The sequence below is a fragment of the Falco punctatus genome (genome assembly GCF_963210335.1).
Source record: "Falco punctatus genome assembly, chromosome: 1".
NCBI lineage: Eukaryota > Metazoa > Chordata > Aves > Falconiformes > Falconidae > Falco > Falco punctatus.
Window position 1 is genome coordinate 96,693,974 of NC_137580.1, and position 24,642 is coordinate 96,718,615.

At 58.2% G+C, this 24,642-nt stretch overlaps 1 protein-coding gene across 15 annotated transcripts in view; it reads right to left on the reverse strand.

Moving 5' to 3' along the window:
* Positions 1–24,642, reverse strand: part of NCOR2 (nuclear receptor corepressor 2) — a 252,056-nt gene that overhangs the window by 4,204 nt on the left and 223,210 nt on the right. For all 15 annotated transcript variants that reach the window (XM_080369504.1, XM_080369506.1, XM_080369505.1 and 12 more), the window contains 21 exons: positions 24,442–24,581; positions 24,256–24,361; positions 23,461–23,565; positions 22,441–22,544; positions 19,870–20,020; positions 15,874–16,026; positions 15,406–15,492; positions 14,656–14,933; positions 13,500–13,863; positions 11,243–11,470; positions 10,885–11,130; positions 10,111–10,260; positions 9,600–9,728; positions 9,326–9,488; positions 8,348–8,781; positions 5,882–6,025; positions 5,541–5,689; positions 5,011–5,204; positions 3,117–3,260; positions 2,663–2,808; positions 1,359–1,412 (listed from right to left, as the gene is read on the reverse strand). In XM_080369504.1, coding sequence (XP_080225630.1) covers positions 1,359–1,412; positions 2,663–2,808; positions 3,117–3,260; positions 5,011–5,204; positions 5,541–5,689; positions 5,882–6,025; positions 8,348–8,781; positions 9,326–9,488; positions 9,600–9,728; positions 10,111–10,260; positions 10,885–11,130; positions 11,243–11,470; positions 13,500–13,863; positions 14,656–14,933; positions 15,406–15,492; positions 15,874–16,026; positions 19,870–20,020; positions 22,441–22,544; positions 23,461–23,565; positions 24,256–24,361; positions 24,442–24,581 — 3,669 coding nt within the window. The remainder of the gene's footprint in view (positions 1–1,358; positions 1,413–2,662; positions 2,809–3,116; positions 3,261–5,010; positions 5,205–5,540; positions 5,690–5,881; positions 6,026–8,347; positions 8,782–9,325; positions 9,489–9,599; positions 9,729–10,110; positions 10,261–10,884; positions 11,131–11,242; positions 11,471–13,499; positions 13,864–14,655; positions 14,934–15,405; positions 15,493–15,873; positions 16,027–19,869; positions 20,021–22,440; positions 22,545–23,460; positions 23,566–24,255; positions 24,362–24,441; positions 24,582–24,642) is intronic.

A 24,642-nucleotide genomic window follows, 5' to 3' on the forward strand; every position in this document is an offset into this window, starting at 1 on the left:
CAACCTGAAGGCATTGCTGCTGTCGGAGAGCATTAATGTTTAATCATTTAAGTATCAATTAGTACTCCTCGATGGGGGTTCATGTCATTCGTTCGTGAGCCCACCTGGGCATTGCTGCGGCCGGTGGTAACAGCCCCACAGCCTTCACGGGGTCTCTCTCCCTCGGGCTGGTCTCTGTGGTCTCTGTCCTGTGCAGGGAAGCCCAGGGCAGCCACCGGCCCCCTGGGGCTGCTTCCCACCCCTCCTGGCCAAAATCCCTCCCCTAAGCTGCTCCCTCCCCTCCTTTCCCAGCTGGGCTGAAAGCCACGGGCCCAGCAGAGCTGGGGAGGGGGCAGTGCCCCTGGGGAAGCTCCTAAACTGGCATTTCAGCTCCTGTGTGGTCGTCCTTGGGCTCAGCACGGCACGTACATCCCCATGGGCGCCTGGGGACCATCCTGAGCCCTTCCCGGCGCCCTTTCACCCTGAGAGCAGGGGGGCAATCTGGGGGCTGGGGTCCAACCCTGGCTGTTAGCCAGCAAGCCCCCAGTTAGGCAGGCTGGCAGGTTAATGCTGGTTAGGGCTGGGGACTCGCTGAAGCCCACCACAGCTGCCGGCAGCAGCACTCAGATACCACCAACCCAGACGGCTCCCCCAGAAGCGGGCTGTCACCCCGACAACCCTACCCGCGGCAGCTCCCCGCTCCACACCGCAGCGGTCCTGCCCGCGAAGCCCTTCCATAGGGCACCAGTGGCACTGTGCCAAGCCACCGGGTCAGCGCTCCCCCCAGCTCCTCAGCAACCCGAGTTGACCCAGGCTTGAAGCACCTGGAGGTCTGAGCGCGCTGCCAGCACCCCTGGGGCTCAGCAGCCCTCCATCTCCCAGATAACACATCCTCTGGGTGCTCAGCCCCCGCCAGCCTGCCCAGCACCCACAGTGCCGGGCTGTAGGGTGCCGCTCTCATCCCAGTTTGCTTTGGCAACCAGCTCCTGCTGTCTGCCCACCCCTTGCCGCTGCCCCCCGAGCCACCCACGGCCAATCACCAGCTCCGACCGAGCGTGGGGTGCTCCCTCCCCAGAGAGTGGGGTGCTCCTTCCCCAGCGTGAGGTCCTCCTTGCCACAGTTTAACCCTCTGCTGGCATCAGAGCGCCAACCCCTTCTTGACTTTCACCCTCTCCTCAAACCCTGCCACGCTTCCCGAGGAATTACCGCCCCGTCTCCAACTCAGCAGCAGGGAGTTACGGTGCATCCCGAGGCTCCAGCCTCCCAGCAGCTCTTATGCCAGGAAAAAAGGAGATGCTTAAATTTACCGAGTCTCCTGCTCTCCGCGGCTGGAAGCCCTGCAGGGAATGAGGTACAGGACAGGTGTGTGGGAGAGTTACCTGCTCCAGTAATCGCCGGCATATTGAAAATCTCTGTCCCAGGCTGCCCAACATCTGGAGGAAAACAAAGAAGCTCTTCAGTACGGAGAGCAGCGTATGCAGGCTGGCCGGGGGAGGGACCTGCCGTGCCAGCCACGACCGCATCCCGCTGTCCCCGTCACGGCACCCGGCCTGAGAGCAGCCCACCTCCCCTGGACACCGGCATGGGCCGGCGGGTGCTGGTGGGCACCAGGAATTGGGTGCCATTGGGTGACCCGCAGTGGGCACGCCTTGGTGGCTGGGAAAGGGCAGGAAAGCAGAGCCCTGAGAGCCAGGGCGACAGCTTCATGGCTTCATGCTTGGTGCTGACCCCCCTCCCTCCAGCCCCCCGTGCAGCCAAACTCTCCCTCCTGCCTACGGGATTTCCAAAGGCTCAAATCCCCACATCCAGGGAGTGAGGCTGGGCAGCGGGGAGGGAGAGGAGGAGGAGAAGAAATGTTAAATCAATATTTTCCCTTTTAGCTGAGCTGTTTGACTTGGATATCGCTTTCCTTAGAATAACAGAAATCCTCATCAAATAAGAGGCGTTTCCTATTTCTATATATTTTCCCTTGATAAGGGAAAGTGTGGAAGGTCATGGGGTTCAGGCACATGTCCCCAAAGGGGCATAACAATACTGTTGGTTCATGGTAATATCATCCAGGAGACGAGACAGCTCGGTCCCTCTTATCCGATGCAGCTGTTGTAAGATGGATTCAAATTGAATTACTATTGACTGTATAATGCTGGGCTAAATTAAATTATGATCCTATCTACTCTATTAGCGGTTAATGAATGAATGGGCTGAATTTCTAATATAAGCCAGCCTGGTTAGTTTTACAGAGCTATACCAATATTGATGTAGGGCTTAAAGTAATGTCGGGGGGAGATGCATCTCAAGGAGAGAGGATTCAGCTTGGCTGGCCATTCATTAAAATATCAATTGCTCTTAGGTCTCCTCCATGCTCAGCTCATTATTTCCTTCCTGTTGAGGTTATCTGGAGTGGATGGGATTGACAGCCCCAGAGCAAGGAGACACGGGGCTGGGAAGCCTCCCTTTGCCTCCCCTGCTGCACGCAGCCACTGCTGGCACCAGCACAGCTCATCCCAGGAAGCTTTAAGACCTTGCATTTCCCAAAAAAACCATGGCACGATGCAGAGAGCTGGCTGGGAGCTCCCAGCCCATCACACAGCAGCACCTATTCCCAAACCTCCTTTGCTTCATGTTCCTCGAAGCTTTTTTCCCCCTCCCTGGTGCCTGCATTCGCCACCCCACACGTCCTTACTGTACTCCGTCTCATTTTTGTTGGTTGTGCTGAGCTTCTTGATAATCTCCTGTTTCTTGGACTTCACCATGGCAGAGTTGCTCTCAGTCAGCTTGCTGAAGAAAGCTGGAGGCTGAGTGTTGTTTCCCGGGGACTTGGACCCCATCCTGCAAAGCAAAAGACCATCGGAAACTTCTGCAGTGTCCAGTTCACAAAGCCCTACCTAGAGAGACCCTTCCCTTAGCCTAACTTTTCAGAATCAGCCTGAGGGCTCCCGAGATACTTGGGATCTCCAGCCTTTCCCCTTATTCCCTACCGGACACGCACCACACGGCGCTGACAAGCCCCTACAAACAGAGAGTGACCCGGGATGTGACATTGCTTTCGGCTGCAAGAAAAGCAGCCGGGGCCGGGGTGAGCGTGGGGCCAGGGGGAACATCCCCAGGCTGTCCCCACCAAACCCTTCCTTGGGTACCTCTGGTCTATCTGCTCGCCCTCGCGGTACAGGATCGGGTACGTGGCGCTCTTGGCGTGATCCGATTCTCCCACGCCGTCTGGTGGAGACACCGGCTCGATACAGTTGTCTGACCCAGCCGAGCCTTTGCTCTGCTCCGGGGACCTGCAGAGCGATGGAGAGATGCAGGCGATGGAGAGATGCAAGTGATGGAGAGATGCAATCGGTTTATTGCAACGTCCTCTGTCTCTGCACAGCTTGGGGTCGGGAGGGGGAGAAGGACTGAAATAGCTTTTCCTACATCAGGGAAAAAAGCCAAACCCTCCACCCCCTGCGGGCTTACGGAGCGTTTTAACGCAGGCCGGGGGGGAAGAGCACAGCTTTGGGCATTTGCCTGCACTGCAGGCGTGCGGAGCAGGACCGAGCCCCGTGGTGGCCCACATTGCCAGGCGGTGGGCCAGCCAGCAGCTGCCCCAAGCAGGGCTGGCAGGACCAGTCCTGGGACTTGCAGGCTCAGTCGAAGTGTCCAGGGCTGGCAGGGAGACATCCCTGTGGAAGGCTGCAACGTTAACCCTTTGGGGACCAGGCTTTTGATTCTCCATCCTATTTGTGAAGGCAGTGGAGGGCAGCAGCACCGGCCACCTCCTGCCCACCTCGTCTGGGACCACACAGGGTCTCGCTGGTGGCAGGAGATGACTTCGGCACTGGGGCAGCCCAGGGAGGACCGACACAGTCCCCCAGTGCCTGGGAGACAGTCAGGCTCGAGTCCATGAGGAATTCCTCATGGCGAGTTCTGGGAATTTACGTCTTTGTTCTTTCTGTGGTTTCTCTTCTCCCCCAACCCCCTGCAGTTTTTTTCATCGCTGGGTGGCCAGGGCTGGGCTCTCTCCCCTAATGTCATAAAGCCAACTCTAGGACTAGGCAGAGCTGGGAAGAATAATCCCATTTATGACAAGGAGCCACCAGTGTGGAGACACTCCTCTTTCCTGGATGCAGCTGGGCCTCTGCCGGTGTTTGGGTGGGAGGACAGACCCCGTTCTCACATTTCCCATTTTTTAATTCCGTACAACAGCACTCAGACCTGCCTTGCGCTGATATCAGCGCAAGGATCTGAAAGTGACTTTAAAAGAAATACAGATGGTGCGTGAGATGGATGGTTGCAGTTGACAGGGCATGTGTCTAACAAGCTTCTGATTCACTAAGAAAGGCGAAGATAAAATTAACTTTGGACCAATGGAAAATGCGTTGGTTTGGGCTTTTTGGAACCATTTGTGGTCTGAAAAGTCACTGCGCCATGACCTACCACAGACTGAGGACAGTGACAGGACAAGAGGCAACGGGCACAAACCAGAACACATGAAATTCCATCCCAACCCACTTCTTTACTGTGAGGGTGCTCAAACACTGGTACAGGTTGGCCAGAGAGGTGTTGAAATCTCCATCAGTGGAGATATGGGCATGACCTGGGACAAGCTGCTCCAGCTGACCCCGCTTGAGAGCAAGGTGTTGGGTTGGATGATCTCAAGAGGTCCCTTCCCAGGAAACTATTCTGTGACGCCCGCCAGATTGGGAAGGGGATCATGTACGGACTCTTAAGGGTTCCAAAGAGCATCTCTAGGACCATGCCGGTGGCCAGAGGCATCCCCACAAGGGAAGAATGCCCAGATCGGAAAGCAATTTCACACTCTGGGCTGTGTAAGCAAGCAAACTACGCAAGCCCCAAGCTGCGGAGCATAAATGCAGCAATGCCAAATGCCAGCCTGCCCTATGCACCCCCTCAGCGGGGTGCCAGGCAGCCAAGGGCACCCACCCAGCTCCTCACCCTGGGTAGCCCTGGTCCATCTGAACCCAGACTGACACAGCAGCTGGGCAGAAACCCATTGCCACCAGCTTTGGTTGGACTCTCTGACCTCACCTTTTGCCACCTTCGTTCTGCGGGGAGATCCTGGAGGCCGCAGCGTGCTCCTGCTGCTGCAGGTACGCCTTGCTGGGCGTGCGGCGCAGGTCCAGCACGGGGCACGCGGCTCCCGGGAAGGAGTACACCGGAGTCTGGATGTGGGAGTTGAGCTGCTGTGGGTGATGGCGCGTGTAGTCCTGCGTGATGACCTCCTAGAAGAAGAAACCCGAGTCAGAAATAGAGCTGGTTTCTACCTCTTGCTTTGCTGGGCACAATTAAGACAGGGCAAGGAGGAGGGAATTAGGCTGGTTTGTCCCTGCAGGGATGTAACATCTGCCTCCTGCCTGCGGCAGGTCTCGTGATGGGCTTGCTGGGGACGCCAGCACCCGGGTTGAACACACGTGATGCACCCTGCTCTCTCCAGCCCTCAGACAGAGGTGCTGAGGTCTGTAGCATCACTCCCAGACCCTCCCCGCCAGATATGTCTCACATCAGCTCTTCCCTCCTCCCTGGAGCCCCAGCGGGAAGGCAAGAATGAGGTTAATTACACTGATATGCTGGGCCAGCGTGACCACCCGCTGGTTCATGCCCTTGATGCTCTGGCCGGACTGCAGAGGCTGGCACTGGGGCTGGGGGCCGTCGGGCTGCCGGAGGTGCTGCAGGTGGGCTGTGTCAGGAGCTGAGGCCTTCAAGGAGCCTGGGGGGGCACAAAATAGAAAAAAAAAAAAAAAGAGAGCAGCCATGAGATGATGTCTGTGTCCCCCTCCTTCATCCCCACCTGACGTGGCACTGGGGCATGGCAAGCAAGGGCTGGCTGACAAAGCCCCCCCCTCCCCAAGCCAGCCTGGGGCTCTCCCGCAGCGCTGGCACTGCTGACCCCTGCCCTCACCTTGCTGTTTCTGCCTCAGGTCATGCTCCCCGTGCCCCTTCTCCGCATCCTGCAGCAGCTTGCCCCCTTTCTCGTGGGACAGGTTGGGTGAGCTCACGGGACTCACCGCTTCCATCCGCTCAGGGCTGTACCCTCCATGAAAGCCTGGGGAAATGGGAGAAGGGAGTTAAACCCAGGAGCACACTTGCCTTTTCCCTAGTGTTGTGGTGACTGTTGCTTGTGGGTAGAGTTATGTGTTCAGTGAAGGGGGGAGAAAAGAGACGAGGGAAGACCTGGCAGGTCACATTGTGGGGACCCCCGGAGCCACCTCTGATGTCCAGCTGTGGGGCTGGCTGCAGCAAAGGGGCGACCGCAGCCCCGGACAGCTGGACGCTCAGCAGCTCATGGTGACAGCACGAGAGTCAGGAACCAAACTCAACCCCTGTGGGGTCACAATTTGTTCCCCCCCTTTCTCCCACCTACTGAAACAGAAAAATAATAAAACCTGCTACACCAGGAGGGAAAGCAACGCTCTGCAGAGGTGGGGATGGCTGCACAAGAGGTCTCCAAGTGTTTTACAAAGAAAAGCCCCAAGCCCAGCATGGCCAAGAGCAGGGGCTTGGAAACTGGGTGCGAGACCCTGTGGACTCCAGGTCCTGCTCTGGAGACTGCAGGCTTGCACTCCGCAGGGGTGAAAAGGCTTCTCGACCACACTCTGCCTTTTCAGACCTTTGCACAGACTCAACCTGCATCAAAACCGACAGAGCTGGAATGAAGGACCACCACCACCTTTCAACAGAGAGGGGAAACTGAGGCACAGGCAGGTTATGCTTCCAAAGGGTGGAGGACGGCAGGGCGTTGGAGGAGGCACACGCTGCCTCTCACCAGCTGAGCCCGTTTGGCAACACTCACAACTTCTGCCTCCACAGACCTTTCCCCTCCTCACGCTCAACTCCTATTCCTAGAAACCGCCCACTGCAGGCAAATCCAGCCTGTGACCCACAGCACCGCCGGACGGTCCCCGGTGCCCAGGCACGGACACGCTGACCTCGCATGTACCTGGGGCATGGGGAGGGAAGGACCCCCCCAGAGAACCTCCCTGCACCAGGGAGGGGGATGCAGCATCCACCATCACCCCATGCACGGCATCACGCTTCGGATCCACCCAAGATGAAGTATTCTGCTCTGGAAAGATCCCAAAGCAACTGAAGTTCTGAGGAACACCAGCTCCTTTCTGTAAGGTCCTGGCTGTAGAAAAGCTGCCCCGCTCCTCCGCGGCATGACACCACTCAGCTGGAGCGAAACCCCGGTGCCAGGGAGAAAGGGCAGAGGAAAAGCCCGGCCAGGCAGCACGTCACAGCTGGAGGCACGTCCTTGGCCTTGGAGGATGCTGCTAGAAGGGGCCAGGACCAGACATGACCGAGTGGGGTGGGACGGGTGGGTCGCCATGTGCTGCTGAGAACAGCTCTCCTCCCGGCCACGCTGCCGTGGCCCTTCCACCCCTGGGTTACAGGAAGGCAAGTTGGCAGCAACCCCCAGTGCCCACAGCTAAGGCAGATGCTTCAATGTGAAGATGGGGTCCCATCAAATCCCCAGGGGCCGCCTGTTGCTTCTGCATGCTGGTGGGACCTGGATGAATGCTCTGGGGGAAGGCTGGTCCCATCAAGAACGACCCAGACCTTGAATCCAGCCCCCTTGCTGCACTTTCTTCTGGAGAAGCTTATCCTGGCACTTGTGTCCTGCACCAGACCGCTGTTAGGTGGTTCCTGTGGTCTGCTCTGGAAATGGCTACTGAGGCCAGCTGGGCTGAGGGATCGCTGGGCAGCCGTGCCCACACTGTGCAGCATCCCACACCAGAACCCCGAGTGAGGACACCCCAAGTGAAGGGACCCCGTCTTTTGCAGCAGCCCGCAAAGCCCCCCGAGATCCTGCACGCTCAGGGGTACAACCATGAGCGGGGCAGTGCCTGTCTGATGGCCACCAGCCCTGGCCCACTCACACTCCTGGGTCTCTGCTTCACTTGTTGGATTTATTACCCACAACTGTTCCTTACAGGCTGCCTGGGAATTTCTAAGGATGGGGAAATCAGAATTGGCAAATCGCTGTTGTCTGTAAAAAGCAATACCAGGAAAGCCATCTGCAAAACACGACTTGGCAATGGGAAAAACTAAAAGAGGGTGGAAGAAGGGAAGATCCTTAAAACACATACAAATAAAAAAGTCCGGAATAATACAATAACCAGGAAGAAGAGGGACAAACACACTCAGGGAGTTGATAAAGCCAATAGCCAAAACATGCAACTGAAAAGAATAATGAAAAAAAATAACGGGTTTCAGGCCACAGCTCTGTCACCTCTCCCCTCCAATTTCTTGCCATCACCAGCAGCGTTGCTGCTCAGTGCCCCTCTCTCTCACTGCCCCGTATCGCGAGACATGTGGCGCATGATAACCACATCTATGAGGCTGGCCACTGTTGTGGTGGTCTTACCGAGTGCTCGGAGCTCCTGTTCCTGCATCGAAAAGGGTTTACTTTGACTCTTCTCTCTGCTGTGCTGCTCGGGGCCCGAGGCTGCATGCGGCTGCTCCAGAGCGTGATGGTGCTGCTGGCTCTTCCCCTGCCCTCTGCTATAGTGATGGGAAGCACCAGGTCCGGAGGCGGGTAAAGGTCTTGACTCCATGGCTTTAATGGGTGACGGTGACTGTTCGAGGTTGGCCCCGCTGGACAACTTTGAGGTGAAGACGTTGTTGTCAGCCTGGGCTCGTTCCGCCTTGGCTTCCCGTGCCCTCGAGACCTCCTTCTGCAGGACAGCCGGGTCCATCGGGGGCGTGTAGCCATCTGCCGCGCCGATGGAGGAGCGCAGCGTGGCGGCCGAGGGGAAGGCGGCCGAGCGGATTGGTGATGTGGTAGTGGTGGAGGAAGATCTGGAAAGCAAATGAAAATGAGGCAAAGGTGAGAGAAGCAGGTGGAGAAAGGGGAGTGCTGTCACCAGAGCCCCAGCGCTCAGCCCTGCCTGTCCAAGGTCACCCCAGGGCTCCGGAGCGCGGGGCTGGCCCGTGCTGGATGGAGCCTCCACCAAGTAACTGGCCGTGGGGGTTTGGCCGTGGCCTGGATGTGTTGACTGGAGGGAATAAAACCCACGGACAGGTCCCAGAGACCTTCATAACTCCACCACCAGGCAACTTTCAGCAAGAGGAGGACCTGCATTTGGGCACACGGATGCTCCTGCTTTCTTTCCTGGTAGCAGTAAAAGCCACCAGCAAAAACAAAGGAATTGGACACCAAAATCTACCTGTCCCCATCACAACTGCCCTGTAAGCCCCAGTCCTGCTCCCCCCAAGACTGAGGGCCAAAACAACCCTTGCTCCATCTCAGAGGTCTCCCATGCAATGCTCATTAATTAACCACCATGACCGTGCCGGTGCAGGGGTCTGGGCACGCAGCAGGGACAGTGGCGGGGGGACATACCGCAGGACGGAAGGGGTGGGGGTCTCTGAGGAGATGATCTTCATGCTCGTGTTGTGGAGCACGCTGGGGCGCTGCTGGATGGTCTCGTGGGTGCGGGGCGAGACGGGAGAGTGCTGGTGGCTGTGAGAGTGCGAGGATGAACGGCTGCTGGACTGCTCTGTACCTGGGGGAAAACACGCAGAAAAGCTTCTTCAGCTCCTCCTTTTGTAGCCCCAACCCTACGGCCACCCAGCATGGGCCCCAAGATGCGGTGCCAGGCTCCTCCCCAGCCTACCTGGTCTCCAGATGGGTGCGTGCTCCACCGTGGTGGATGCTAGGATGGATTTTTCACGCTCCCTCTCCCGTTCCCGCTCCCGCTCGGACACCGACGATCCTGACTGTTTGGTCATGTGTGTGGGGCCTCCTGCAACCCAACCAAAAGGCGGTTAGAGGGCTGCGCGCACAGCAGTTCCCCCAGGAGCACCACCTGCTCTTCACATCGCTGTGCCTGCAGGGCAGGGGAGGAACAGCTCCAGCCAAGGGCACCCAGTGGGACACAGCCTGGGGAATGACGGAATAGCCATCGTGGCGCTGTCTCTGGGGTACGACCTTCCACAAAGCTGTTTGCTAGCAGCCACTTTGGGGAAGGCGGGGGAAAAGCAAGGAAGCCCCCAACAGGCAGGACTGGTGGGCCCGTGAGAATGAACTTGGGCTCCCCCCACCTGCACCCGCCTGCTCATGGCCCTGAATTTGTTAAGGGTCCTGCCCAACCGCTTTCCCATGGGAAAAGCAACCTGCAGCTTTACCTGGGGAGAGCGGGGAGCTGCTGTGCCGGCTGCTGAAAGTCTGGGGGGGGCCGGGGATGTAGGTGATGCGGTCCATGGTGGTGGCAGAGGTGCCAGGGGTAGGGGGCACGAGGACAGGCAGGTGTGGCACTTGGGACAGGTCGATGATGCCTGGAGAGAGAAGCGAGAGGACTGTCAGGATGATGCTGAGCCGCTGCAGCTTGGCGCGCTGGAGTGGGGAGTGATGCTGGGGAGGGTCAGCTGGTCTTGCTGCTGGGGCACAGCCCAGTGCCAGCACACACACGGTCCCCAGGCACTGGTTGTTGGGGAGGGGACCCTTCTGTGGGCAAATACAGTGTGTCCTGCTGCTGGGAATAATAGGGAGGGAAAATGTTGAGACCTATCCCTGCTGAGCGAGGGGCTGCTGCCTGCGGAGGGGCAGAGCACCACACCCCCGCACTCCCCAGCAAGCCCTGCTTTTGCAGAAAGCCACATACATCCTTCTGGGAGTGGGTTTTAATCTCCAAAAGCCAGCAGGACTAGGCTGGGAAGCGCTCCCATGACCTTAAACCAGAGCCACACGTCAGGAGCCTCAAGGAACTAAAGATGGCAAAAAGAGCATCAAATTCCTCCCAGCTGCCCTCCACGCCGATGACCAAGTTCCTACGCTGCTGGGTGACATCTTGCTGCTGGCTTCGCCCTTGGCCCCAGCGCTGGAGCTGGCACTGCCGGCCTGACCCAGCCTCCTTCTCCCCACATGCCCCCAAACTGCTGGACGGCGCGTGCCGGGAGGACCTGCTGCATAGTTGAGGGCGAGGGAGGGCTCCCGGGGTGACAAGCCGCGCAGCATGTCTGCCCGCTGCGCCATGGCCGTGGCTGCGGCGTTGTGGTGCATCTGCTGGGACGTGATGTAGTCGTTGATGATGGTCTGTCGGTTCTCCATTGCGGCTGTGTCCGGGTAGCCCCGGATGAGGTACGGGGGGTAGAGGTGGGGGTACGTGGGGCTCGGAGCCAGGTGCCTCGGCAGGTAGTAAGCAGCAGCTGGGAGAGAAAAGGATGGAGACGTGAAGTGGCTTCCGCAGAGACCTCAGGCTTTCGGAGCATAACAAGTTAAAAATCAATCCCCAACAGGCGGTGCCCCCACCAAATGTACCTGCTTCCAGTTGGATTCCCCTTGGGATGGCGGTGGGATCGAAAGCCAGCGGGATGTGTCCCCGGTACAGGTCAACCCCGCTGACGCCACGGAGCAGGTGCTCATACGGGGAGATGGGGTGGTGGTGGTCAGCCACGGGAGCATGCGGAGACTTAGAGTTGGTGAGCTCTCTCGATGTGGGGGTCATCTTTCTGTCCTGGGACACTGGCTTCCCGGCAGTGATGCTCCCTGCAGTGAGCAGACGGAAATGAGTCAGAGACTGAGCGCTGTGGCCAAGCCACGTCCCCGAGGGATGTCTGCAGCCGAGCATGTCCCCCAGGGAGGTTCGCAGCTATCCTGAACTTGAGGGAACTTTCCCTCCTCCCTGCACTGCCATGTCTTGTTACGCCACCATGGCCAAGGCGGGCCAAGCCCTGGTGCATCCAGGTCCCAAACCATCCCCCCAGCCCAGCACATCCATGCTGGGTGGTCTCTTGAGTTCATCCTGCCCCACACAAGCAGACGGCGGTGGAGCCTGGCTGCTGTGCTCCTTGGCACTGGAGGTCACTGCTGCTGGGCAGAGCTGGGGACCCCAAAACCCCCAGCAATGGTGACAAAACACAATCCAGAGTGCTGGAGCACCCAGCACCCTCTGGAGCCATAAGCTTTCCCAGCGCACGGAGGGGAGGCTGGATCCTGTCAGGGATTCCTCTTGACTCTCCCAGACTGGGCATCGGTGGTGCTTCCCACCCAACCTGGGACCAGCATCACCAGCTCCTGTGTCCATAATGGCAGCTGGGGACAGCGGCTGACACAGAGCCACCGCAAGCAGCGTGACCAGACCCCCTGCACCAGGCTGCACGCCCAAGGCTGCGCGGCGCTGGCTCGGGGGGTGAGGCACAGCCCCCTCGTGTGTGCCGGTGGATCCAGCCCCAGCCTGGCTGCCTGGAAAACAACCGGGGCTGTGACACGGGACAGCTGCCTTCTGACTGCAGCCCCTGCCATGGGGACTCATGCTGAGCATCGGCACCCCAAAACCCTGTGGGCTCTGCACATGCGGGAACCCACCCTCCCGCTAGCGTTCTGCAGAACATCAATTTTTCCGTTGGGATCCCTCCCGGCTGCCCAAGTGCTGCCTGCCCTGCATTGCGCTCACCATGCGTGCCAGTCTCGGAGCTGCCTACGCCTGAAGGCTTCCCCCAAAGGACTGACCTAACCGGGATGACAGCAGAGGCTGCGGCAACAGGACACAGCGACCACGGAGAGCAGGCGGCAGCAAGCGATGGGGGAGGCTTTTTGGCGGAGCTCCGCACTGCACAGCCCCGTCTCCCACTCCTCGCCAGGGAGGCACATCCTGGCCTCGGTTTTTAGCAGACTGCGATGTCTTGTGCTGCACGCCCCCAAATCACAAGACTCTTGGATCAGAACAAGAATTTGCGGGCGGGAGGTGCAGAAGGCCCCGAAGCAGTCACACGTAGCTAGCAGGCTTGATGGGGCAGGGTGTCTCAGGCACTGGCTTCAGCGCCGATCCTGCCCGCAAACATGCCATGAAGCAAGAGGGGTTTTGTGCCCTGGACCTGAGCATGTCTCACCAGATCGCTGAGCCCAGCCCAGCCCCGTGCCTGCTCCCTGGAAGCCCCAGGTCTGGCTCTGGGGGCAGGAGGTGGCTGATGCCAGGGGGCACAGGCAGCCCCTGCCTGGGGCAAGCAGACAGGCTGCGAGATGGCAGATCCCAAAGACCAGCTGCACTGCCTGGATCCACCGGCTTGGAAGGGATTAGATATTCCTGGAGCTGAGGCACTCGGGTGCCCCGGTGACGGGTAAGGCATAAACACACAGGGTAGGCAAACACACACCAGGTGGGTGGGGGTGTGACGATCCCCCTGCAGTGCACCAAGAGCCGCTGTCCTGCCCGCCTGCAGCAACGAGGGTGCCCTGGGCCAGTGCTGGCTCAAGGAGACGCTTTCAAAACACCACCAGCTTCACCAGCCATGCTCCAAGCCTCCCTCCGGTTACCCCTGTGCAGGTGTGGGGTGCCCTCACCGTAACCGTGTGAGCGCCCCCAGGAAGGCAGCTGAGCCCCAGCCACCCCTGGCAGCCGCCCCAGTGCCATGAGTCAGCCGCGGGCAAGACTGGGCATGGGGTGCCGCGGAGAACGGGTCTGACGGGCACCAGCTGGGAACAACTCAGGCAGGTTGGGTCAGCAGCCACCTCCTGCACACTTTGCCCGCTTGGCTTGCTAAAAATCCTTGTGTCAAATAAAAGGTTTGCCCAGTACCTTCGTGCTGCCGTGGCGTGGACTCCCGCGTGGAGACCGGAGACCCTCTGTGCAGGTGGCTGCCAAACGCCGTGCTGTGCCCTGCCTGGTGGTCCTCGTAGGCGAGGGAACTTTGGTGGGGCTTGCCCGGCTCAGGTACAATCACAGGAGCCCCTCTGGCGATGGAGCCACCTGAGTTTGTCACTGGGCTTGGCCTGTTTTTCAGGCTTTCTTCATAAGCTCTCTCCAGATTCCTCGGGTCCTGGATGATGTCCAGTGAGTGCACAGAGTGAAAAGTCCTGCCGGGACTACCGATGATGGAGCGCACATCGTGCTTTTTGGTACTCGAGGAGGAAGAGCCACTGTCGTACTTCAGTGGGGTACCCTGGGGACAGAGGGCAAAGGGGACATCAAAGGGGCACAGACCAGAAGGGGATGCGGTGGCTGCATCCCACCAAGTCTCAATGGGACCTGTTCAGTGGGTCACTACACCAGTTTACGTGGCCAAATGACAAGTGGCAAAGCAGAGATAATCGCTCTGCACGGCACGGGGTAGGGTGGAGGGCCCATCTTGCATGTCTTGTTGTGCTCCAACAAGATGATGATGAGTCACTGCCGAAGGCTGGCTGTGCCCATCACGCCTCTCTCCTACACACATCTGAAATGAGGTAGGACTACGAGGTGCCATGGGAACCCTCCAAATATTTGCAGTCCAACAGGAGACAGCATGCCACGTTTCCTCCTAACTATTGGCCTTGCTGGGTTGACACTTGCCCGTAAAGGGAGGAGACCGAGACTATGTACACCCAGAGTCACAACTGCCGAGGGCACCACATTGACTCTGGCCTTGAACAGGAGCCAAACGTGGCTCCTTCCGTGTACGCCTGTGGATGGAGCATCACCTCTTTAACGTGCCAGGGGGTGCTGACCTCCCTTCCCTGGGTTTTGTATCTATCCACTGGGAAGGATCACAGGATGGTTTGGGTTGGAAGGGACCCCATCCAAGTATGGGGAAGGGCCACCTTTACCCAAGCAGAGCCTCAGTTCTGACCAGTGATGTATGTGCAACATGAAGCCCTCTCTGCTCTCTGTTTACCTTGGGAATGGTCCCCAGGGTCCATGCAAGAACAGCAGCCTAAGTGAGACCCATCTCACCTGCTGTTTGCCCCCTACTCACCTGCGTGATGGAGCCTTCCTTCAGAGGTCTCGTCAGAGAGATGTCGGGTGTCCGCCTCAGCTCCTCCCGGGGAATCTCATGGATTGATCTTCCTGCTTCTTTTACCGTGGCCACCAGGTCTTCGTGGGCTGGTTTCATTTTCAGAGGAGTAAGGCCCTCGTGAGACCTGACCTTGTAGGCATCGGATAAGTCCCTCGGTGGAGTGTTTTCCCTCTTGAGCTGCTTGGCTTCTCTTCTGAGGTAGTCCTCATGGGCCTCCACGTAGGACCGAGGTATTCCTGCAATGCCCAAGCAGATGACAGATGCAGAGGGTGATTCCCCAGCCAGACACTGGACTCCCAGGCCCCACATGGATGCTCAGTTGAAGGGATCTCTAGTTAATGCACGTAACTTGGGGACTGGCACCCAACCCAGCACATGAGCAGCTACACCACGAATGCAGCTGGAGCACATCACACCTACCACCACTTTCTGGGCCCATTTCACACTAGCTTCAACCTGCCCTCATGAGAGTCACTGAGAATTTTACCCCTGACTTTGTTGAGAGCTTAGGTTGGTAGAAGCTGAGCAAGACTGAAAACCTCTCTGAGCACACAGCCAAGGCCGCAGAGGTCTGCAGCAGCGGGACCTCAGTGTGTCCACCCTTGCTTCCTCCTGCCCTAGCCTGACAACAAGAACAAGGGGCCATGCAGGTGAGATACTTCCCTGCGTTACCTCTGGCCATGGCCATCTTCTGCTTGCAGGCTTTACCTTGTGTAATTGAGCCCCGTATGTGATGCTGCTCCTTTAGGTTATGGGGACTGTGTCGGTCTGGAGGGATTGCTCGACCCATGAGACCTAGAACAGATCCAAGGCAGAAAGCTGGGTTGTGACACAGGAGTTCATTTACAACACATGACCATGTTACCAGGGATTCCTGGGACAACAAGGAAAAACACCAAAAATTTCTAAATTACATGAGTTCTCTTTTTTTAAAACGTGCTTCCCTTTTTTTTTTTTTTTTTTGTAGTGGGCAGAAACCAAAGGCAAAGGGGCCAGTCTGCATCCCTTGTTTTCCCACGCTGCTCAGATGCTGTCCTGTTGGGATGTGCTGCAGGGCACCAGCTAAGCACTGCTGAAACACGGGCATGGGAAGGAGCATCATGTAGAAGAGACAAGATGGGGTCTCTGCGGGTCACTGCTAACACAGCATGGGTGAAAGGCTTCGCCCAGACCCACCTTCAATGCTGGCAGATAAGGTATCACGGGCTGATAAGCCCCGGCTGATCCTCCCCTCCATCATATCATAGGTCCGCTTGGTTCCTGCGGTCTCATGCGAAGCTCCTGAGCTCCTGCTGTCCTCTTTGGAACACTGAGAAGCAGCAACTCCACCTGGGGAAGGGAACACCGAAAAGCACCATCAGGAGCACAGAAAGTCAGCCCCAGCCAAGGGAGGGTGTTCTCTTTGCATGCGTTGCTGGAAGGTCAGATCCCATCCTAGCATCAGCCACCACTCCGCGACGCCAGTAACACCACATGAAGTTAGCTTCCAAGAAATTCAGCTGGTGTTTTCTCCCCTCCCTGCCTGCCTCAGCCACCAGATCCGTGCCTCCTGCTCGGGTAGGAGCATCCGCCCCGTCGTGTCCCACTCCCTCCCTCCCCGGTGGGGGCCATCCTGTAGGCAGGGGGACAGCCCGGAGCCAGCGCGGTGCTAGTGGGAGCAGCTGCGGTTCCACTGAACTTGGCCCTGTGGGTCTGGGGATTTTTTTTTTTTCCCCCTGTTTGTTTTGATTTTTGCTAGACACCTACTGTTTGGGATCTTGGCCAGCCTTAACATTTGCCGAGACACTCCCTGGGTGAGAAAATGAGGGAAAAGGGGGGAGAGACGAAGCTGGGAACGATGCCTTTGGAACAGCAGTGAGTGTGCATAAGAACTGGGAGAGATGGAGACGGCAGAAAGTCCCACCCAAGACCGAGGGAGCGAGCACTAGTAAGACAGGAGACCACCGACCGCCTCCTTGTCTGAACCTGGAGCAAATTCTCCTGCAAACCAACAGCAGACCCCCTGCCCTGAGCCCCAGCCCCTCTCCACCCGCCCCGGCACAGCCCTGCCCGTGCCAGGCAGCATCATGCCCACCCTGGGCGATGGGCACCCATCATGTGTGGCGAGCTGTGAATCCAGCAGGCAGCTCCCTATCCAGCCCAGCGCCTCGTGTTTGTGTAACGAGCTCCGAGCAGGGATGCTGGCGTGGAGAAACAAACACCTCTGCCCATCGGCCCTGGCCAGGCCGCCCCTGCCGGGGACTGCCAGTGCCCTGATCCTCCTCTTCGTGGGCAGAGAAGGTGGTTATGCAGTTAGATAAAATGGAAGACAAGTTAAAAACATTCATTTCCCTTGCAGACGATCGGGAACAGAAGTCCTCCTCAGCAAACCCAGTAATTAATAAAATGGGATTATTACAACTTCACACCTACTATGAGTTTCCGCAATCCGCACCCACTCGATCCAGAAAGCATTTGGGGCTGTGTGTGGGGAAACAAGAGGGGGATCTGTCCCCGAGTCCTCACTTCAGATTCATCGGGGAAAGCTGGGGGTGACATTCAGAAGCAGCCAAGCACCTTGCAGCAGCCGCGGGGCGATGCGCCCGCACCCTATCATCAAGGCACATCTGCTGCCAGCAGCCCTTCTGCTGAAGGGGACGTGGTCCTGGGCACCCTTTGTACCGCTGGGAAGTGGGGGGAGGGCGCGAGGGAGAAGAGAGACTAAACAGAAAGAAAATCACTCCAAACCCACGTCCCTTGCCGTGCAGAAGCCATCAGCAATCATATGCAGAATGAGAATAACCAATCTAGCACAATTCAGCTCGCACACGCTACAGGATCTCGTCTCATTACAGCCCTTTTATTTTAAGCACCCTTATGACACTAAAGAATTTGCAAATTTTTTTTCTGCTTGCCAAAATTCATAATCACCAACAATTTCAGTTTTCTTATTTAATTTTTTTTTTAACTCTTCCACTTCGGGCTGCGAAGCCCCGCCAGGCTGTACGGGGAGAAGGAGAGGCAGCAGGGCTGGCTGGGCTGCAGAAGCACGTGAGATCACTCAGGATGTGATAAACGCTACCAAGCATGTAAAAGGCTGCTGTGGAGAGGAATGAATTAATTCCTCATCTGCGTCCACGGTGAGGTAGGACAAGGGGTGATGGGCTCCGGCTGCAGCCGAGGAGACTCGGGCTGACACCGACCGGTGTGTGCAATGGGTGAGAGTCTGATCTGTAGCCCCCCTTGGCTGGCTGGAGCAGGACCCCAGCGCAGGGCAGGGGCAGCCCCTGCTGCCGGGACCCTTCCCCATCTCTCCCCGCCTGCACCGTTTCTGAGATCAACCTCACTCGACGCCAAGCCTGGGCAGAGGAGATTAAAATAGCTTCTTGCACAAACAAGTCCTGAAATGCTTCCTGCGTCCTCCCTGGCCCGAGCCCTGCCAACTGTCCCAAAGGGCGCCCAGACACGAGTCTTCCGCGGTGACACTTCTTATCTGGGCAAGAGTTGACAGCGAGCGCGGGCAGGCAGGGGATGAGCTGGTTTCCAGCCGGCAGGCGAGAGGCAGGGTGCACAGCCCTGTCCCCAGGGGTCCCTGCGCTCCCAGGGCACACATGGAGGTGGCATCAGCCGAAGCTTGTGAGTTGTCCCCCGTGGCCCAACCTGAACCCTCTTGCCTCCGGCCCTGGATGAAACAACCAGCCTGTGATGAAACCAGCTGCCTGTGCTTGGAGGCAAGTGGAAAGGGACTTCTGCTGGACACCTCTACCTGCGGGACCCACCGCAGGACCCGGGCTGCCAGGGATGCTCTGCTCCAGGAGGGATGCAGCCACCCTCGGGAGGGAGGCAGAGGGCCCAGGCAGCACAGCAGCCAACCAGAGATACCTGCTGAGCTGCCTGAAGTTAGGATCTGCTCCTCAGTCACCTTCAAATTCAGCTGAGAAGAAAAGTGACACGAGGACGGCTGTTCCCGTGCATGCCAGAGCACACGCCAGTGCTTCACCCCAAGGGGACTCAGCTCTTCCCAACCCCAGCTGCAGGCGAGGAGGAGCCCGGCGCCGTGCCAGAGATGCCCGACAGCACACGGTGAAAGGGAAGCACAGAGTTGTTCCCAGCTTCACTGGAGAGGAACATCTGCTTATCTCTTAACAGGAGCCACGGGGACCCGCAGAGCAGCTTTGATGGCCAGTGCTGCGATGGGACGAGCAGGCACAGAGGAGGCAGGAGCAGCTGGCGACTGCCTGCTGACAATGCTCATGCAGCGAGGCACCGTCGGCATTTACCGAGGAAGCACGTTATGGTGCAGCAGGGCTGTGAGCTGCAACGTAGCTTTTGGGTCTCTCCAGAGCCCCCTGGGGTGCAGCCCAGTGTCAGGCTCTCCTGCAGCCACCGGCCCGGGTTTGCTTTGCCGTGCCCTGCTCCCCAACAAGTGACACCGACTGTGCTGGGGGAAGCTTCTCACCCCAGACAGGGCTCTGGGCAGGTCCCTCAGGGTCCCTCAGTGCCTCTGGGGGACAGCATCTGGCCACGGGCCAGTGCACCCCACAGACAGGCTCCTTGCGGGACATGGGAATGGTTTCAGCCCCTCCAAGAGCTACAGATGCTGTAGCGAAGCTCACGAGATCCTGAGGCAGGGTGCTGTGGGGCCCAGGAGGATTCCTGAAGGGCAGCCCCATGCTGGGAAAGCTGCACAGTGCCCAAGACGTTGCAGGTGAGGGTCTGATGTCTGAATAAACCGTTCTGCCATACCACCTGACTTGCCCCCATCTTGCAGGTTGCGTCCCACATTGGCCCGAGAGCCTGGGGATGCTCTCATAACGTTTTTGGACAGTCCCATCCTGCACAGGGTGCTAGGGATGAAGGCAACACCTTCCCACCTGATTCCTCTCCTCTCCCCTGCTCCACCCAACCATCCAAACCAGAGACCCTGACCGCGGCCCCGGCCCCAGCGCGCCCCTGGCTGCCAGCAAAGCCGCCTCCGAGGCAGCATCATGTCATGTCCCCCATGAGCCAGAGGGAAATCCAGCCAGGCTGCAGGCAGGCGGGGTGGGAAGGGAGAGGAACGACGCTGGAAGCAAAGACGCGAGGCTGGCCTGTTGCACTTCGTCAGCCTTTCCCCAAATAGCTCCTGACTCCCAGCCACGGCGGCACAAACCCCCGGTGCCTGTCCTAAAAAGGCAGAGGATTACGACTTACCCTCGTAGGACAGCACGTGGCCTTTCTTCCCTTCGTAGATGACATGTCCTTTGGGCACGGCATCCTCTCTTGCCTTCTCTGCTCTGCTGGGGCTGTCTTCTCCGATTATCCTGGTAATGGTTCCTTTGTACAGCACTTCTGCCGGGGTGCCCTTGGAAAGCCACCAAGATCCATATTTAACAGTGTCACAAGCAATTAAGCCAGCGCGCACGCAGGGACAGGCTGTTCCCCGCGGAAGGCTGAGCACAGGGAGAGCGCGCCCGGCCTCCGCTTCCTGGCGCAGCCAACAGCGAGGGACTTGCAGCTTAATTATTGATGAGGACGATAACGAGGAGCGGTAAAAAGCTACGTGATCTGTGTGAGGCTGCTGGGAAGAGGCAGGGGGGCGAGGACAGCACAGACCCCCAGAGCAGCAAGTCTCCCACCCTGCGCGTTTCAGAGTAAGCTACCTGGCTCGCTTCCACCCCACAGGTCTGGGGGGACAGGGCTGGTGTCCCCCTGGGGACACCTTGGTGACAGCAAAGGGCTGCTCGAGCATTAGCTTTTTGCCTGCAGCCTGTTTCCCCAGCTGGGTACAGGAGCCACGGAGATGTCCTGCGCGCCCAGGGCACATCTGCTGGCAGTGAGCGGGACCTTCGGAGAGCTGCCTGTGCACGGCGGCCGGCGGCACGGGAGACTGGTCCTGGGGCAGGTCAGGGAGCGAAACCTGCTGGTTCGCCCTCCAACAGGAATAGCAGCAGGCTCCTGACGCAAATGGTGTGAACTCAAACCTCGCTCTCCCTGGAGGCACACATGGACAGAGCTCACAGCCACCTGCCCCTCTCTGAATCCCCCTCCAAACACCGAGCTGGATGTCCTGGAGGAGGTTGCTGGTGTAAATTTACACCCCTCTGCCATCACAACCTGTCGGTGCCAACTGGGAACAGCCACCGTGGGGTGACGGTCCCCCACCCCATCGGTGCTATCAGAGCGAAGCTCTTGATTTGACACCTGCCTACCCTGCTCACGTAACCCCACCAGCCCCCCAGGATGGATGCTTGCGAGAAGCCTTGGGGAAGTGACACCCCAGCCAGCTTTGCTGGCACTTCCAGGTTGTGCCAGGGCAGGCTATTTCCCCCCGCCAGCCTGGAGATGCCCCTGCTCTGTACCAAGCCCTCTGAGCACCAGCGGTCCCCAAAACCCCACCACAGCTGCCGGGACATGCCAGCACGCAGGTTGAGCGCTCTGATCTCTTGCCCTCGCAGTACACCCAGCAACAGCTCTCCCAGCCCCAGGTAAGTCATCTTCCTTCCGCGGACGTGCTCAGTGGGGATTTGAAAGCGTGTGATGACAGATGGCTTCAGAGCAGAGAACATATATTCAAGATCTGCCTTCTGTGAACTGGATGACTAATCCGAGATCAAGTATCAGCTCCGGTACCAGGAGCTGCTGCTGGAACTGGGGGTTCCTTCCCCCCGATGGGAGCAGAGGGATGTAGGCTGCTAGGCCAGCAGGAGCGACAGGTAACACCTTGTGTCTGGGCTTGGTACCTTCATCCCAAGCCAAAGAAAGGAATCTAGATGGATTTATTAGCTGGATGCAAAACAGTGTCTCAACAAACTCTGCCCACCTCCCGAACTCTGGCACGTGGTGCTCAAGAGCCTTCTTGCCCACCGCTGCTGGCCACAGCTGCTGCAGGGCATCTGAGAGGGTGCAGCACGTGTTTGCTCTGATGGGTTTTTTACAGTCCCCAAGCATCTGCTCCTGGCAGCTGTTGGATGCGGGGCACCAGGCAAATTAAGCCTTTGCTCTGGGCCAGGATTCAGGTTTAGGTCACCAGGGCCAAAAGGAACACGGCTGTCCCCCTTGAAGGAGGCAGGCAAAAATCTGGGCATGAGTAGCTTTAAATATCTGAATGATGGCCAGATAAAATCCCCACAGGAAACAGATATTACTATTTTTTTTAATGCTCCCTGCTCTGTTACCAGATGAGCAATAACTCACACTGCAAAAAGCTATCGCCCGCTTGCCAGCTGCTCTTCCGAAGATGGATGGTGGAGATTAAGGCCAAAGTATCTTCCTGCTCAGGAGAGCCTTTGGGCAGGACCCCCAGCACAGCATGCTCAGCCCTGGCAGCACCCCTCGCTATCTCACATGTACCTCACAGCCTTCTCCTTTCCTCTGCCTGCCCGGGGCCCTCTGCCCATCTCCTCCTCTCTGCTCCACTTTCTTGCACTGGCAAGGTTATTTTCCCAGAGCCATTTAAAGCTGCTTTCACCTCTGTTCCTGACAGCTACGAAAAGCAAAGCAGGGTTTAGATACGCTGTAAGGCTTTGCATCGCTGCTTGTCAAGCTCTGCTCTTCTGCAGGCTCAGCTCACGGGACAGGGCTCATGCCATCCCGAGGAGAGGCTGGTTGCAAAGCTCTGGCTGCACACCTCCCTGAGGGGCTTCACGGGATGGGAGCATCACAGCCCCGCGCTGCTCAGCCCCGTGCTGCGCACCCCGCAATCCCCCGGTCCCCACATCCACCACCGCAAGCTGCAGCTGCCAGCACCCAGGAAGCAAAACCCACTGGAGACGTGGGACCTACATGTGTGATGGACCCTCGGTAGGTGATGGGCGACTCCGGAGGGGGTCTGGATGTGGGTGTTCCCTTGGTGATGCTCCCTCCTGAGGCAGAGCTGAGGGAAGTACCTGTCGGACACAAAGGCAGCGAGTTGGGGGCTGGATTTGCTCTTCAGCACAAAACCTCCTGTGGGGCTGAGACTAAGTGCAGGATTCGACCCGATCTCTAGCAAGCTGAGGTACGGGAGGGGAAGCCCACCAAGAGACATCAGCATCAAACCCTGTGCCTTGCGCATCCCTTCCCACCTTGTCCCCCAAGGGACCCAGCACCATGTGCGTGGGGCTGGGAGGGAAAAAAACGGGTATTTTGATGCTTTCAGCTCCATGCTGCCTTCGTGGAGGGGCCAGGCAGATTTAGGGGCCAGGGAGAAAGCCCAGCTTGTCTCAGCCTCTCCTGATGTGCTCAGAGCAGATCTCCGGCGAGATACAGCTTGAGGTGGTCTGAGTTCATTTGCTTGTATCTGCCCTGGGTGGGAGCAGGCCCACCGCATCGGGCTCCTGACTGCCTTACTTGGGGGGTTTCACAAACCAGAATTTGCACCTAAAAGCAATAGCTTTGAATTTGGTTTTTTCCTGCCTAGCTAATAGGGAAAGAAACACGGGAGGGCTACATATAAATGAAATGTGGTCCCTGCCCAGATGCAGCAGCAACAGTGAAGAGTCTGAAAAAAAATATTAATGGTATTTAAACAGGTCTTGCTTTGTCTTAAGCAACAGATTTTTGGGTGCCGCTTGAACGCGTATCTCCACAAGAGTCAACGCCCAAGGGGCAGATTTGGGGAGTTGGCTAGAAACGTTCGGACACTGTACAGACCCATCTGCCACCCTGCTGGCAATGCTGGAGAAAAGGGGTGAGGAGCCCCCTCTGGCTGGGCACAACCCCAGCAAGCAAACCTGCAGTCACCAGGCAGCTGCAGGTGGCACGGCGTCGGCCAGGCTGGGCAGTGCCAGCACCCCTCCCCTCCCGCAGCCCCCAGCGCCTCACCCCGCAGGATGGAGCCCTCCTGGGATGGCTGCAGAACCAGACTTTCTGGCTGGCTGGCCTGGCTTCTAGGAGAAAGTTGTTCCTGCTTTACTCCAGGAAAAGGCACTGGAAAACATTAACCACGTATCAGCGCAGGTGCAGGGCAGGGGGCCACAGCCCTCGGCCGCTCGAGGCTCCCATCTCTGCCAGCCCCTGTGGCACTGCCCCGGCGCCTTTGCTGTCCCCACCGCTGCGGGACGGGCTTCACCGGGGACGTGGCCGGCAGCTGGACACACAAAGATCCTTTGCCCTGGCACTGCTGGTGCTGCCCATGCCAGCACCGGAGCTAGTGTTGAAAACACCAGTGCTGGTTTGTACCACCCACACGCGGTGGGAAATCGTGCCCGTATCCCTCCCCCCCCTCAGACCTGGTCCCTCACCCATTCCCTCCTGCTATTAAGAAATGCTTCCCAATCTGCAGACTAAACACTTTCTTTGTTCACTTCAGGCCATTTACTCTTTATCCTACCGGCCCGGGGAGCGGCAATATATTTCCTTCCTTCAATCGCAGTATTAGCCGGAGGGTATTTATAGGCTGGGATGTGTCCCTGACCGAGTTGCTGCTTCCCTATCCTGCACAAATTTAGCTCCCTGTGTCTCTGCCCTCCTGACAGACTAATCCTTTCATCCTCTTAGCAGGTCTCTCTGCGCTCCCTTGCCGTGTCCTGTGCTCCTCCTTTCCCCTACGCCACATGCAAGCTCACTCCCCCCTGCTCTTAGAGCACGTGAGAAATCACTTGCCTCCCAATTCCTTACCCAGTTTCTTGGGATCCATGGTCAGTGGCAGGCCCATAGTGATGGAGCCGACGGGGACCTTGGCATGCTCGGAGCTGTAGGGCGTGTGGAGCTGGATGGGCATTCCCTGCAGAGCAAAGAGGAGCCGTCAGGAGTGGCCGTCAGTGCCTCGCGTGGCATCTCCACGGCTCACACCCAGCACCCTACCTGGGAAATGGAGCCGACGGGTCTCTCCAGCACGGAGGGGTGCTTGGTGGAGGAGATGAGGGGAGGAGGGTTGGAGATGCTCGCTAGTCTCTGCAGCCCCGAGCGAGAGCTCTCATGCAGGTTTAGCGGGATGGGGTGTCCTGTGCAGAAAACGTAAGTGTTATCAAGACGGAGGGAGAGCAGTGGCTGCAGCCATCAGAA